This window comes from Heloderma suspectum, chromosome 2 (genome assembly GCF_057233095.1).
Source record: "Heloderma suspectum isolate Gila_16-S chromosome 2, 16-S_ref, whole genome shotgun sequence".
NCBI classification, from domain to species: domain Eukaryota; kingdom Metazoa; phylum Chordata; class Lepidosauria; order Squamata; family Helodermatidae; genus Heloderma; species Heloderma suspectum.
In genome coordinates, this window is record NC_139459.1 from 348,170,130 (window position 1) to 348,185,020 (window position 14,891).

General features: G+C 46.3%; 2 protein-coding genes across 2 annotated transcripts; both read right to left on the bottom strand.

Moving 5' to 3' along the window:
- Nucleotides 1-3,495: 3,495 nt before the first annotated feature.
- Nucleotides 3,496-7,667, bottom strand: LOC146355440 (16 kDa beta-galactoside-binding lectin-like). Its single transcript, XM_084832555.1, has 3 exons — nt 7,342-7,667; nt 5,536-5,713; nt 3,496-3,729 (listed from the first exon to the last, which is right to left on the bottom strand). Exons 1-3 carry the CDS (start codon nt 7,437-7,439, stop codon nt 3,583-3,585), a joined length of 423 nt encoding a protein of 140 aa, XP_084688681.1. The 5' UTR covers nt 7,440-7,667; the 3' UTR covers nt 3,496-3,582.
- A 4,352-nt stretch (nt 7,668-12,019) lies between these two features.
- Nucleotides 12,020-14,573, bottom strand: LOC146355441 (16 kDa beta-galactoside-binding lectin-like). Its single transcript, XM_084829886.1, has 4 exons — nt 14,565-14,573; nt 13,655-13,734; nt 13,158-13,335; nt 12,020-12,166 (listed from the first exon to the last, which is right to left on the bottom strand). The coding sequence occupies exons 1-4, from the start codon at nt 14,571-14,573 to the stop codon at nt 12,020-12,022; spliced, it is 414 nt and encodes a 137-aa protein (XP_084686012.1).
- Between the last annotated feature and the right edge of the window lie 318 nt (nt 14,574-14,891).

Below are 14,891 nucleotides of genomic sequence, written 5' to 3' on the forward strand. Positions count from 1 at the left end.
TCCCTCCCCTCGATGACCTTATCTTCCTGGTGGGGTGGCCTGGAGGGATCTCAGTCACCTGACCTCACCTCCACAGACAATAAGAAAAAAAGATTGAGGATTTACATACACTTCATGACTCAGCGAAAGGAAGCCACGTGGTCGCTGGGAAAATAGGTATTTATTATCGTAACATATGGGAAACCCGTTAGCATTCTGTCCTTCCTTTTTTATATATGTAATAATTTAAAAACAAAAAACACAACACAACACAACAAAAACAAACAGAACAACAATACACATGCACTAAAATATCTCTTAAGATTGTAAGATATCTACCTTTGGCTCCCCTTACACAACAAATGCTTATTATTCTTCTTCTCTAGTTCTTATCTTAGTTGTATATCATACATTGAGTTCACAGACATTATCTCCTTTTTCCTAATTTTAACAACAGAAAAAAAGGATCGACCATCTCAAAGTTCAAAATCCACATACATAGATATCATTTTTCTCTATTTCTTGTACAAATTCTATAAAAGGTTTTCAATGTAACATAAATTTAGTTGTTGACCCTTCTTTAACTATAATAGTAAGTTTTGCCATCTCTTCCAGCTCCATCATTTTCATGATCCACTCGCTCACTGTTGGTATTGTCTCATTCTTCTACTTTTGTGCATACAATAACCTTGCAGCTGTTGTCATGTAGATAAAGAGAGTTCCCTTCTTCTGTTTTACATGTTTATCTGTTAGTCCCAATAAAAAGGTTTCTGGCTTTAATTCTATAGTAGTCTTTAATATTCTTTGAGCTAAAGACTGTATTCATTTCCAAAATGTTTTAGCTTTTTTACATGTCCACCATAAATGATAAAACATTCCCTCTTGGTCTTCGCATTTCCAACATTTTCCAGAAACACCTTTATACATTTTATACAATTTAAACGGTGACATATACCATCTATACATCATCTTATAAAAATTCTCTTTAAGATTTGTACATAAAGTAAATTTTAAATCTTTTCTCCGCATACTTTCCCACTCTTCCATTGATATATTATGACTACATTTTGTGCCCATTTTATCATACAATCTTTTACTTGTTCATTCTCTGTCTGATACCTTAACAGTAATTTATACAGTTTAGCAATAACATGTTCATAGGTATTTATTATCGTAACATATGGGAAACCTGTTAGCATTCTGTCCTTCCTTTTTTATATATGTAATAATTTAAAAAACAAAAAACACAACACACAGTACACAGTGCAGTGTACAGTACCTGTACACAGTGCTGTTTCAAACTCAGATTCTGTTTGTTCAAATCCACCATTTTTCCGCTTTCTGTCCTTCCGATTAACGGGTTTTATTCCATAATTATCCAGTCCTCCCCCCTGAAATCCTGCCCGGCTGGCTCTGCTCCGCCGCAGCTCCGCGGAGCAGCCGGCCAGGGCCGTCCGCAGACGGAGTTCTGGCTGCAGACGGGCTGCTGCGGCCGCCATTTGTGTCCTTCCAGGCTGCCGTGATAGGCTACGTATGTATTTACGTAGCCTACCATGGCATGCCCCCCCAAAAAAACAAAAAACGGTGTACACAAATGGCAGCGGCTACGGTGGCCACCATTTGCGTTCCCTATTTTTCGCCGTTTTATCGTATGTAAATATTTACGTAGGCAATTACAGCGAAAAAAAAAGGGAACCGCAAATAGCGTAGTGGGCGCTCTTTGTGTTTTTCTTTTTTTTGCCGTAAAAGCCTATGTAAATATTTACGTAGGATAAAACGGCGTGGGAAAAAAGAACGCAAATAGCGCCCACTACGCTATTTGCGGTTCCCTTTTTTTTCGCCGTAATTGCCTACGTAAATATTTACGTACGATAAAACAGCGAAAAATAGGGAACGCAAATGGCAGCCGCCGTAGCCGCCGCCATTTGCGTACGCCGTTTTTTTTTTCTTGGCTTGCCGTGATAGGCTACATAAATACTTACGTAGCCTATCACGGCAAAGACCAGAGTGCAAATGGCGGTCGTGGCAGCCGGTCGAAAGACCAGCTGCTGCCACCGAAGCCGCCGCCGTCTGGAACATCCGCCCCAGATAAGCCTCGTCCTGGGAGGAATCCGCGGGGGGGCAGGCCATTCCTCATTCGGCCTCACTGAAATCCGTGGCAGAATTCTCTGCCATCCCTACTTCTACCAACTTCAGTTGGTGGCTCAGCTACGCCCCTATCTGGACAGGGATAACCTGGCATCAGTTGTCTATGCCTTGGCAACCTCTAAGTTAGATTACTGCAAAGCTGACTCTGGCCAGCTTGCAATGGCTGCCTGTATGCTTCTGAGCTCAGTTCAAGATGCTGGTTTTAGCCTATAAAGCCATACATGGTTTGGGACTGCAATACCTGACAGAGCACCTCTCCCAACATGAACCTATACATACTCTATGCCCAACATCTAAGGTCCTCCTCCGTGTGCCTCCTCCGAGCGATGCTTGGATAGTGTCAATGAGGGAGAGGGCCTTCTCACTGGTGGCCCCCAAACTGTGGAATTAGCTCCCTAACAAGGCCCGACTGGCACCAACATACTTATCTTTTTAGCATGAGGTTATGACCTCTCTTTTCTCTCAGGCATTTGGTAGCTTATGATGTTTTTAATTGGTCCTGGATGTGTCTTGTTATGGTTTACTGCTCAAACTTGCTTTGAGATCTATGTTATCTCCATGTAGACTGCTTGTGTGATTTATGTAAAAGGTTTTTAAACTTCATATACTGTTTTTTAATCTTTGTAAACCACCCAGAGAGCTTTGGCTATGGAGCAGTATAGAAATGCAATAAATAACAATGTCCTGAGAAGAGCAACCAGAATGGCAAGAGGCCTGGAAACCAAGTGCTATGAGGAATGATTGAAAGAGCTGGGTATATTTAGCCTGGAGAAGATTAAGGGGAGACACAACAGCAGTGTTCAAAAAAGCAGAACAGGGATGGATGGAGGGTGGATCTCCACAGCTTTGGGACCTCAGCGCCCAGAACACCCTGCAAATGTGGCCAATGGTCAGGAACACTCAGAGCTGAAGACCAAAATATCTAGAGATCTACTTCTGTCCACCCCAACCTAGAGGATGGGGCACACTTGCTCTCTGTTGCTCCTGAGGGCAAGACCAGACACAATGGGTGGAAACCGTAGGGAAGCAAATTTTGGCTAAACATTAGGAGAAACTTCCCAGCAGTGAGAGCTGTTCGGCAATGGAACTGAGTGCCACTGGAGGTGATGAGTTCTTCGCTGGAAGTATTGACACAGAGGCTGGATGGCCATTTTTCTCCCTGCCCCCTAACTTGCCCTTGCCACTCTGGGCCAGCCTGAGGGATGCCAAGCTGAGATCAGTGATGGTGTTTCTGTGTGTGTACTGTCTGCAAAGAGCTACATTGACCAAAGGCGGGAAGCATCTTCAACCTTTCCTTCAACCCTCAGTCAATATGCTTTAAAGCTGTTACTTCAAACTGGAAATTAAAGTAATTCATTCTAGATAAATATCAGCAGGATATGGCTTTAGTTAGATGCAACATTGACAGCTTATATTCCTGTTGGAAGAGGGACACAAGCAGGGAACAGCTGAAGTTCAGTAAAACTCGATAGCTTTGATCCTGAAGTCTCCTTCCACAGAGAGGAATCGTGCAGAATCCAACCCTAGTCGGTTGGGGAATGTGAGTGACTTCTCTTCCTGCAGGCTCACGCTCACGCTCTGGGCATCGAAGAGGATGGTCATCTAACAAGTAAAGATCAAGGGTTAGCCCATGCCAGTTTCCTGGGAGAGAAGGTTAGATACCTCCAGCTGCTCAGGGATAAGAAATCAAGCAAGCAGCCTTAACCTTTAGAACAGGACATTGAACATCCATCCTTTGGGCCCTAAGCATTAACTCAGTGGTTGACTGTGGGTTCCTGTTGAACTGTGGGTTAGTGTCTTCTCTGAATGTCTGTAGGGTGGCTTGTTAACCATGCACTGTGGCTTATTTTCTTGAACGAGCCATGTTGAGAGGCCATAGTTTGTTGTCAGTTTGTTCAGAGTGGTTAACAAGCCACTCTACAAAAAATGTCCTGGGTTCAGACAACACACTAAGCCACACTCAGTGTTTGAGTGTATGTTGTTGTTCAACAGTTCAACAACACACACTCAACCACTGAGTGTGGGTTAGCGTGTTGTCTGAGTGGTCCCACTGTGAGAAAGAGTCCAACCAATATCCCAGAGCTCCCTGTATCCACATTAGATTTCTTGGGGAGCTGCCCATACCTCCCAAACTCCAAAAATCACAGCTCTGCCTTTTTCTCAGTCCGACTCTGTCTGTTGACAGAAGTCAGTCTACTCTTTGTTTCCTGCTTACACACAGACCTGAATAAAAACATTCCTTAGCAGGGAGCAGGCAGAAGAAAAGCATCCCCTTCCCAGAACAGTTTCTCTGTCCATTCCATAGTCTAGAGGTCCCCAACCTTTTGGACCAGTGGGCACATTTGGAATTCTGAGAGAATGTCAGGAACACTCCCAAAATGACTGCCTTGAGGTGGTGGGGGGGGGCTTTCCCATTCACAAAATGGCTGCCATGGGCAGTGCCTGCCCATTCATAAAATGGCTGCCATGTTAAAACTGGCATGTGACACAAAGGCAAGCTAGTGAGACTAAATGAAAAGTTATTTGATTTGTACCCTGCTTTTCTACCAAGAAGAATAACACTCACAGTAACTTGCCTGGGAACTCAAGTACTAGGCAGAGGTGGGGTCTAAGCTCCAAAACACAAAACCATTCTTCTGAGCCCAAAGGAAGGTGCTGCTGGAGGCCAGCACTTCACTTTGCAGCATGCCAGACTCCCATTTAAATTTATACGTATTTGTAATTTTAAAGAAATTCTTAATAAAATAACTATCAGGAGGGGCAGGAAGCCAGTGGGCACCAGGAGAGGTGTCCATGGGCATATTGGTGCCCATAGGCACCCAGCCCAGACATTATTGAAAGCCATCAGCTATTCTCCCCCTGACAAGGGGCATCTCTACACCAGCCTAAAAGCCTGCATTTAAAACGGGGCTTCCTTTACCCCCTCCCCCTCCTTCTCCCCATATCCAAGTGTTCCATTATCTTTCATTGATCTCACTTCTCTTCTTGACACTTTTACTCTTTTCATGGAGGGAACTCAAGCAGAACACAACAGGATAATTTGATAGGTCATTATCTGCAATCTATTTAAAAACGGAACAAAGGGCATTTAGTGCAGGAGACGCCTTGAATGATCATGGCATCATGTAAAGTGCCCGCAAACTTCCATGAAGGAGCCATCTCAATCTCAGGATAAAAGCTCAGTGTGAAGGAGCCCAAGGCCAGGTCTAATAACAAGTCCAAAGCTTTGACCAGCAGGCAACCTACACCAAGGAAACCTATTCACAGGAATGTAGAGACAAGTATTACTGGGATGGAATGGGCCACAAGAAGTTATCAAGCCCAACCCCAAACTCTACAGGAGAGCCCACCCACACTGCTCCAGCTGTATTCACCAGGTTCTCTCAACACCCACCTCCCATTACTCACCCTCGCATCTTCTCCCTTCTGGAAAGGGAAGGCAGACACCCGCACCTTCTCACCCCATTCTCCATTTGCCATGGAATTCATCTCCAAAACCCTGGTGTTAAAGCCAGCATGACATACATAGCGAAAGTTGAGATGAAGGATCAGATTTGATTCATCCTGGCCTAGTTTGATGATAAAGCTGCCATGACAACAGAAGCAAGATAATAAGTCTGAGGCTTTCATTTGGTAGGAGCAGACTTTCCCATCCAGGTGACTTCCAGATGTTTTAGACTATGGGCTCCTTCACACTGAGCTTTTATCCTGCTATTGAGATAGCTCCTTCATGGAAGGTTGAGGGCTCTTTACATGACCCTCCTGCACTGCCCTTTGTTCTGTTTTTAAATAGATTGCAGATAAGGAGCTATCAAATTACCCTGGTGTGTTCCACTTGAGTTCCCTCCGTGAAAAAGAGGGAAAGTGGCAAGAAGAGGAGCGAGATCAATGAAAGATAATGGAAGACTCAGATATGGGGAGAAGGAGGGGGGGAATGAAGCACGTGAAAAAGGAAGTTGTTGTGATCCTGCATTTAAAAAGAAAGCAGAAAGCTCCATTTTAAGTGCAGGATTTTAGGCTGGTACAGAGATGATCCAACGCTGTCTTTACACCTGGCATTTTACCCCACTACAAACCAGTCCTTTTGATTCTGGATCCTTTCCAGGATTTAGACTAGCCCTGTATACAGGCATCTTTCGTAGTGCTTCCCTCTGCTCTATACCTTTTCATGACTGCACAGAAAAATCAGGACAGAAGGCTGAGCATTGGTTCCTGTAACATGACTGATGACTCCACCCGTTCCTCCACTCCTCTGCAGCAGAAGGGAAGTTGGAAGCCCTTCTAGGAACTTTAAAGGCGGAGGGAACCCTCCTTCCAGATACGTTTGCTTGGGTCCTCACGGTGCTTCCACAGGAGGCTTCCCATCTAATGGCTTTACCCCCCCCCCCCATGCTGTTGTTTCTTTTCCCCCTTATTCTGGCTTCCCAACAACCCTGCATGGTGGGCTAGAAGAGATAGTGGCTGGCTGGCTTCCCAATTGTATGGATGTTTTCACAGGCATGAGTGCAAGTCCATTCAGTGGCTGTTTGCACGTACATGCCAACCCTCTGCTCCACCTTCTTCCATGCCATCCTGCAGTTGCCACTCAAAAGACATGGTTTGAATCAAAACAGCACCTCCATCCCTGGCATGCATGCAAAGGAGCGGGGGAGTCTTGTTTTCACCTCTTAACTTGTGCTGTACTGATTCCTCGCAGCCCCCAGGAAAGCTATGACTTACTTCTGAGTAGACATAAGATTGTGCTGTAAGTCTGCAACCTGCAGCACACTTACATGGGAGTAAGAATTTCACAGGGAGGTCATGGCGCTCCTGTTCCATGGGCTGGAAAAAATGCTACATTTTTTGCTTTTGGGGAAAACACAGGATAGGCTGGGGAAAATGGTGGGAGACGCCCTGGAGGTTCATGACATCATCTAAAGAGCCTGCAAACCTTGGTGAGAGAGCCATCTCAATAGCAGGAAAAAAGCTCAGAGTGAAGAAGCCCTACAACTCTCAGCTATTCTGACCATTGGCTATGCTGGCTGAGGCTGATGGGAGCCGGCCCAAAACATGTGGAGGGCACCAGGTTGAGGAAGGCTACTCTAGAGTCTCACACAGTCACATCATCATCCCCGAGTCTCATTTTTCAATTATTTCTGGCATCTCCTCCCCTTTTCCACCCATTCCACCCCACCCCCCACCTGCCCCATAACTCACTCTTTCATCAGTACATACCTTCTGGCACTTAATCTCACATTCCCCTTCACTTTGATGAGATCCCCAGCCTTGACCTTCAAGCGGGAGAAGATTATTGGCTGAAAGAGGGAAAACATGGTTTAGAGAATGCAGGACACTCACCAGTGGCCCTGCATTTGCAGAATTCACTCCCAAAGCTGCCTAGTCCTTATCTGAATCGGGGCTGTGCACAGTTACAAACGTTTTGAAGGATTTTTAGTTTGGACCTGAGGAGACCACCCCTCGCTGTCTCATGTTAAGGCTAACATTCACTCCACTTAGAAGACTTTTGTTCTCCCAAAGAGAGCAGCAGACCACCCCTGGCTGTGCCCCACCCACCCCTATATAGCAGTGGGTGGGGCACAGGATCTGACACCTGAGACAACCCCTTCACTCTGTCTCATGTTAGGGCTAACCCTGACGCATGGTTACCCCACACTTTCCTCCTCAGTGTAATTAAGGGCAAGGGGATATGTGTCATATTGGGATCTTAATGATATACGGCGGGATGAAAATGTTTTACATAAAGTAAATATTGTTATTGTTCATTATTCTGGGAAGCAGAAATAGTTGCCACTCTATTTCCAAATGCCCAGAACTCTGCTAGCAGATCCAGACCTACCTTCTACCCATCCAAGTCCTAGCCATTATCTAGGATGTTAAACCTTTCCTCTAAAACTGATTTTTAGGAAAGGATAGTAAACTCTTGACTCTCAAGCTATGAGTAAAGTTCATTGTCACAAATACCACTTCCTCCATGCATGTAAACCAACAATGAGGCCTCTTGTTATTCCTTGCCACACCTAATATCATATGGATTAGCATAAGAACAGCCTCCCATTCTGTGCTTATTCCTACACTTTTTGATACTAGTTATCTGCTTTTTTTATTTAACCAGCCTCCCCAAAGGAGCACACAAAACCCCCCAACACAGAACATTAGACAGCTGTAGATACTTCTGCACCATTTCTTACATTCCAAGGAACTTACAGTTGTCATCACGTACTCTTCAGTCAGCTCCAAAGCAACACAGTCCAATAGCTCTTGCTTACTCTGCCTGAGCTTTAAATAGTGCCCAAGTGTAGCTCCTCCTCCTCCCTTCCATCCAATAAGAGGCAAGCCTGTAAGCACCAAGCTGATTAGAAGGGGCTGAATGCTAATGGAGACTGGAATCTCACCAGGTGGGATGCATTCCATCCAATGGCTAAGTGTGGTATAGAGGTGAGAGTGTTGGACTGAGAGTCCTGAGACTAGTCCTCACACTGGGATTCTATTCCCCACTTGGCCATGAAGCTCACTGGATGAATGATATTATCCTCCTGACACCAGCAGTGACATGAGATTCAACTGCCAGTCTAGCCAGCTTCTGTATGGAGCTATCTGGGGTGGGGGTGCATCTCCTCTTTAGCCTCTGCAGTAGAGTGGCTGGGCCTGAACCTGCTTCCAGCAGTGTGGCTGTGTCAGTCCTTAGCAGCAACAAGAGTCTTGAGCACCCTTAAAGACAACCGGAATCATTCTGGCATAGGCTTATCTGCACTGGAGTCCGTGCTTAGAACAGCAACCCAAATTTGGCAAGAAAAGATGCTTATGCCAGCCTTCTCCAACCTGCTGCTTTCCAAATGTGTTGGACTACAACTCCCAACATTCCCCAGGCAAGTTCAGGATGGGTGTGCCATGTTCTGTGACCTTCATAAATACTCGTGAACTCCTCAAAAGGGGGTCAAATGTCAGAACTCCTAAACCTAGAGAGGTATTTAGGAGAAGGGGGTGATGGTCTGTTGTCAAATTTAGGCTCTTGAAGGGTGCCCAATATGGAGAGAGCTTGTATTCACACATAGACTGGAGGAACTGGAGGGGCTGTAGCTCGGTGGCAAAGCACCTGCTTTGCATATAGAAGCAACACATCTGCAGGGCACTGGATTGGGGAACACTTCTGGGTCATTGTCTGCATCTCTGAACTGCAAGGGCGAGCAGAAGGTAGCTCTGGATCACTGGTAGATCTCTGCTTGATTTGCAGTAGATTGGCAAGGATGTCTGACTCCCGATTGTTTAACAACAGCAGCAACAATACGACAATGGAACCAATGGCCTAGGGAGGTGGTGGGCTCTCCCACACTGGAGACATTCAAGAGGAGGCTGGACAGCCATCTGTCAGGGATGCTTGGACTTGGACTCCTGCACTGAGCAGGGGGTTGGACTTGATGGTCTTGTAGGCCCCTTCCAACCCTGCGATTCTTTGATTCTATGACCCCCACCCCATCAGGTCTGGCGTCAACAGTAGGCACGGTGGGGCACCTCCCAAGGTCCCACAGCCAAGCAGGGGCCCACTAACAACCCCCCCTTGAGTTGTTCCTCCCCTTCACCATTCCAACTTATTTTCCTGCTTCTCACTCTGGCCCAGAAAATGGTGCTGGTGAGGAGGAGAAGCGGTAGGTGCCTCTGGTTACTTGTTCCCTGGGTCTCAGCCTTTTAGGCGAGCAAGCAAGAGGCAGCAATGATGAGAGAGAGGAGGATAAGCGATAGCAGCTGCTGACAATGGCTGTGAGAAGGCGGACTCATGGACGGGGGGTGGATCTTGCCCAAGTGCACTCCGAACCCTGGAACGACCGCTGCCCCCCACCCCCGAATGATACTGCTGAAATGAAGGAAGTCTGGGATAAAAAACAGGAATTGATTTTTGTGTGGGAAAACTGTGCACTCCGTTCAGTTATAGCTTTCCTTCCACACAGGACACTCTCACGCAAGGCCCGCCATGTTGATTGTACATAAAATACTTAGAAGAGAATAAGGAAGTGGGGATCTCCAGCCCTCAAGAACCTTCAGGCCACCCAGGAAAGTGTCCTCTACTAAATGGAATACAGCCTGCCTGGCCCAAAGCTTTCTGTATGCACAGAGCACTCTCAGACTGGTGTGCCCACACCAAGAATAGCAAAAAGTAGACAGAACCACAGGGCTGGAGCTGTGCTTCCTTCAGCAAGCACTGTGTTAGCAGCCCCTTTGAGCCCTATACATCCCAAAGCTTTGTTTGGGGTGCAGCACCATTTAAAGATCAGGTCCTCATGCAGTTCACTGACTGAACTCTTTTGAACGTTCACGCATATAAGGAACTAGGAACCAGTAATGACCTTTAGCATCATTGTGTGCATCACAGCTACTTTTCCTTCTTTTCCACTCATTAACACACATATCAAAACATGAGCCAGAAGTGCAATGCAGCAGCTAAGAAAGCTAATGTCATCCTGGGCGGCATTAACAGAATTACAGTGTCCTGATCATGGAAATTGTTTGATTCTATTCTGCATTAGTCAGACCACATTTGAAGTACTGTGTTCAGCTCTGAGCACCTCATTTTGAGACATTGACATTGACAACCTGCAACACATCCAGAGAAGAGGAACCAGGATGACAAGCGGTCTGGAAACCAAGTGCTATGAGGAATGGTTGAAAGAGCTGGGTATATTTTATCATGGAGAAGATTAAGGGGAGACGCAATAGCAGTGATCAAAAATGTAGAACAGAGATGGGCAGAGGGTGGATCTCCAGAGCTTTGGGACCTCCGCTCCCAGAAACCCTTACCAGTATGGCCAATGGTCAGGAACAGTCAGAGCTGAAGACCAAAACATCTAGAGATCTACTTCTGTCCACCCCAACCTAGAAGATGGAGCACACTTGCTGTCTGTTGCTCCTGAGGGCAAGACCAGACACAATGGGTGGAAACCGTAGGGAAGCAGATTTTGGCTAAACATTAGGAGAAACTTCCCAGAAGTGAGAGCTGTTCGACAATGGAACTGAGTGCCACTGGAGGTGATGAGTTCTTCGCTGGAAGTATTGACGCAGAGGCTGGATGGCCATTTGTCAGGGATGCTGTGGCTGCACCCTGCAGGGCCCAGGGTTGGACTAGATGATCAAATCTGCATTGGGATGATCGCCGATGCCCCTTCCAACTCTGTGATTCAATCAGCCCTTCCTCACTTCTTAAATCCTCCCCACTCCCCTCCCCTGCCCTTGCCACTCTGGGCCAGCCTGAGTGATGCCAAGCTGAGATCAGTGATGGTGTTTCTGTGTGTGTGCTGTCTGCAAAGAGCTACGTTGACCAAAGGCGGGAAGCATCTTCAACCTTTCCTTCAACCCTCAGTCAATATGCTTTAAAGTGGTTATTTCCAGTTTGAAGTAATTCACTCTAGATAAATATCAGTAGGATATGGCTTTATTTTGATGCAACATTACCAAGCACTTGAATCACTAAAATACTATAAACCCTACGAGAGAGAGAGAGAGAGAGAGAGAGTGTGTGTGCGCGTGCGCGCATGCATGCGCACGCACACACACACACACACACACACACACACACACAGAATGGGGGGGGGAAGACTCCTCTTCATTGTCATATTTATCCTAGGACCAGCCCTGATGCCACTGCACCTGAGGTAGCTGCCTCAGCCGGGCTAATTGTTTGGCTGGCCCTGACTTGAAGTTGTTCTTGCTGCATATATACCTGATCAAGGACACAGGCTACCCGGCCAGCCCTGTTTGTTAGCCAGTTGTAGAGAACGTCAGAAGCCACGTATGGGGCATGCTGACAGCAGAAACAGGAGAAAGTGCACAACTCCAGTTACTTGTTTTATTGACAGCTTATTTTACTGGTGGAAGAGGGACATAAGCAGGGAACAGCTGAAGTTCAGTAAAACTCGATGGCTTTGATCCTGAAGTCTCCTTCCACAGAGAGGAATCGTGCAGAATCCAATCCTAGTCGGTTGGGGAACGTGTAAGACTTCTCTTCCTGCAGGCTCACTCTCACGCTCTGGGCATCGAAGAGGATGGTCATCTAACAAGTAAAGATCAAGGGTTAGCCCATGCCAGTTTCCTGGGAGAGAAGGTTAGATACCTCCAGCTGCTCAGGGATAAGAAATCAAGCAAGCAGCCTTAACCTTTAGAACAGGAGTGTTGAAATTCCTGCCTGCAGGCCGTAACCATTAACAGAAATATAGTGTTAAATTGTTCAACCAATATCCCAGAGCTCCCTGCACCCACATCAGGTTTCTTGAGGAGCAGCTGCCACCACCAACACTCAAAAAAATCACAGCTCCGCCTTTTTCTCAGTCCAACTCTGTCTGCTGGTAGAAGTCAGTCTACACTTTGTTTCCTGCTTGTACAGAGACCTGGATTAACACATTCCTGAGCAGGGAGAAGAGAAGCATCCTTTCTAGAACAGTCTCTGTCCATTCCATAGTCTAGGGGTTCCCAGTCTTTTGGATCAGTGGCCACATCTGGAATTCAGAGAGAATGTCAAGAACACTCCCAAAATGTATGCCGTGGGCAGGGGGGTGGGGGGAGCCTTTCCCATTCACAAAGAGGCTGCCATGGGAGATGCTAGCCCATTCATAGAATGGCTGCCATGTTAAAACTGGCATGTGACACACAAAGCACTCATTTCTCAGAAGGCAAACTGGTGAGACTAAATGAAAAGTTATTTGATTTGCACTCTACCTTTCTACCAAGAAAAATGGCATTCAAAGTAACTTGCCCAAGAACTTGCTCCGAAACACAAAACCACTGTAACGAACTCAAAGATGGTGCTGGAAGGCTTTGCAGTATGCCAGCCTCCTTGTTAAAAAAAATATTTTTGGAATTAAAAAAAACTTTATACCAGAGGCACCCACCCAGAGTCAGTCTTGAAAACCATCAGCTGTTATCCCCCTAATAGAGCCAGGCACCCAAAAGTTATCAAGCCAACCCCCAAGTCAACAGAAGAGTCCACCTGCAAAGTTTCAGCTGTATTCATCAGCTTTTCTCAGCACCCACCTCCCCTTACTCACCATCACCTCTTCTCCCTGCAGGAAAGGGAAGGCAAAGATCCGCATCTTCTCACCCCATTCTCCATCTGCCATGGAATTCACCTCCAAAACCCTGGTGTTAAAACCAGCGTGACACACATAGTAGAAGGTGAGATGAAGGATCAGATTTGCGCTATCCCGGCCTAGTTTGATGATAAAGCTGCCATGACAGAGGCAAAATATTAGGTTTGAAGCTTCTATTTGACAGGAACTACTAGAGCAGACTTCCCCATCCAAGTGCCTTCCAGATATTTTGCACTGCAACCCCTACCGTTCCTGACCATTGGCTATGCTGGCTGGGGCTGATGGCCTTAGAAGTCCAAAAGATGTGGAGGGCACCAGGTTGGGGAAGGTAACATAGCATCTCACACGGTAACATCATCATCCCTAAATTTCAGTTTTATTATTTCTGGTTTCTCCTCCCCTTTCCCACCCATTCTCCCCCCCTTCCCATAACTCACTCTTCCATCAGTACATACCTTCTGGCATCTGATCTCACATTCCCCTTCACTTTGGTGAGATCCCCAGCCTTGATCTTCAAGCCAGAGAAAAACATTGGCTGAAGGAAGAGCAAGCAACAGTGTTTCAGAAGGTGCAGGGCATTCTCAGTGATTTGTCCTGCATTTCCAGAATTCACTCCCAAAACACCATAGTCCTGATCCAGATCAGGGCTGTGCACACTTGCACACTTACAAATGAATTGAAGAATGTCTATTTGCACCTGAGGAAACCCCCTCACTGTCTCATGTTAAGGCCAACGTTCACCTCACTTAGAAGGCTTTTGTCCTCCCAAAGCAAGCAGCAGACCACTGGCTGTGCCCCACCACCCCCTATATACCACACAGGATCTGACGCCTGAGACAACCCCTTCACTCTGTCTCATGTTAGGGCTAACCTTGCCTCATGGTTACCCCAAGCTTTCTCCATCAATGGCAAGGGTGGTGCCATTTTGTTACTGTTGTTAATTTGGAAAGCAGAAATCCTTTCTACTCTTTCTCTCAATGCCCAGAGCTCTGCCAATAGATCCCAGATCAACTTTCCTAGTACCTAGGATGTTAAACCTTTCCTGGAAGACCGATTTTTAGGAACAGATAGCAAGCCAGTTTCTTGACCCTCAAGCCGAGTAACGTTTGTAGTCACAAATACCACTTCTCCCATACCTCTAAACCAGCAACTTGGCCTCTAGTTATTATTCCTTGCCACACCTAATATCATATGGATTAGCATGAGAACAGCCTCCCATTCTATGCTTATTTTTACACGTTTTGATACTAGTTATCTGCTTTTATTTAACGAGCCTCCCCAAAGGAGCACACAAAACCCCTCAACACAGAACATTAGACAGATATAGATACTTCTACACCATTTTTCACATTCAAAAGAACTTACAGTTGCCATCGTGCGCCTTTCTTCGAAAGCTCCAAAGAAACACAGTCCAATAGCTCTTGCTTGCTCTGCCTGAGCTTTAAATAGTAGCCAAGAGGAACTCCTCCTCCTCTCTTCCATCCAATAAGAGGGGAGCCTGTAAGCACCAAGCAGAGTAGACTGGGCTGACCAAGGGAGACTGGAATCTCACCAGGTGGGATGCGTTCCACCCAATGGCTAAGTGTGGTGTAGCAGGTAGAGTGTTGGATAGGGATTCATGAGTCTAGTCCTCACTTGTCAATGAAGTTCATGGGGGGGGGGTATCCCCCTGACCCCAGTATCAAAGTGAGA

Coding starts and splice junctions, on each gene's coding strand:
- LOC146355441 (XM_084829886.1), bottom strand. Junction 13,336..13,654: donor GTGAGATCAGATGCCAGAAG/GTATGTACTGAT, acceptor CTGTCATGGCAG/CTTTATCATCAAACTAGGCC. Junction 12,167..13,157: donor TGCAGGGAGAAGAGGTGATG/GTGAGTAAGGGG, acceptor TTTACTTGTTAG/ATGACCATCCTCTTCGATGC.
- LOC146355440 (XM_084832555.1), bottom strand. CDS start 7,439: ATGTTTTCCCTCTTTCAGCCAATAATCTTCTCCCGCTTGAAGGTCAAG. Junction 5,714..7,341: donor GTGAGATTAAGTGCCAGAAG/GTATGTACTGAT, acceptor TTGTCATGGCAG/CTTTATCATCAAACTAGGCC. Junction 3,730..5,535: donor AGAAGGGAGAAGATGCGAGG/GTGAGTAATGGG, acceptor TTTACTTGTTAG/ATGACCATCCTCTTCGATGC.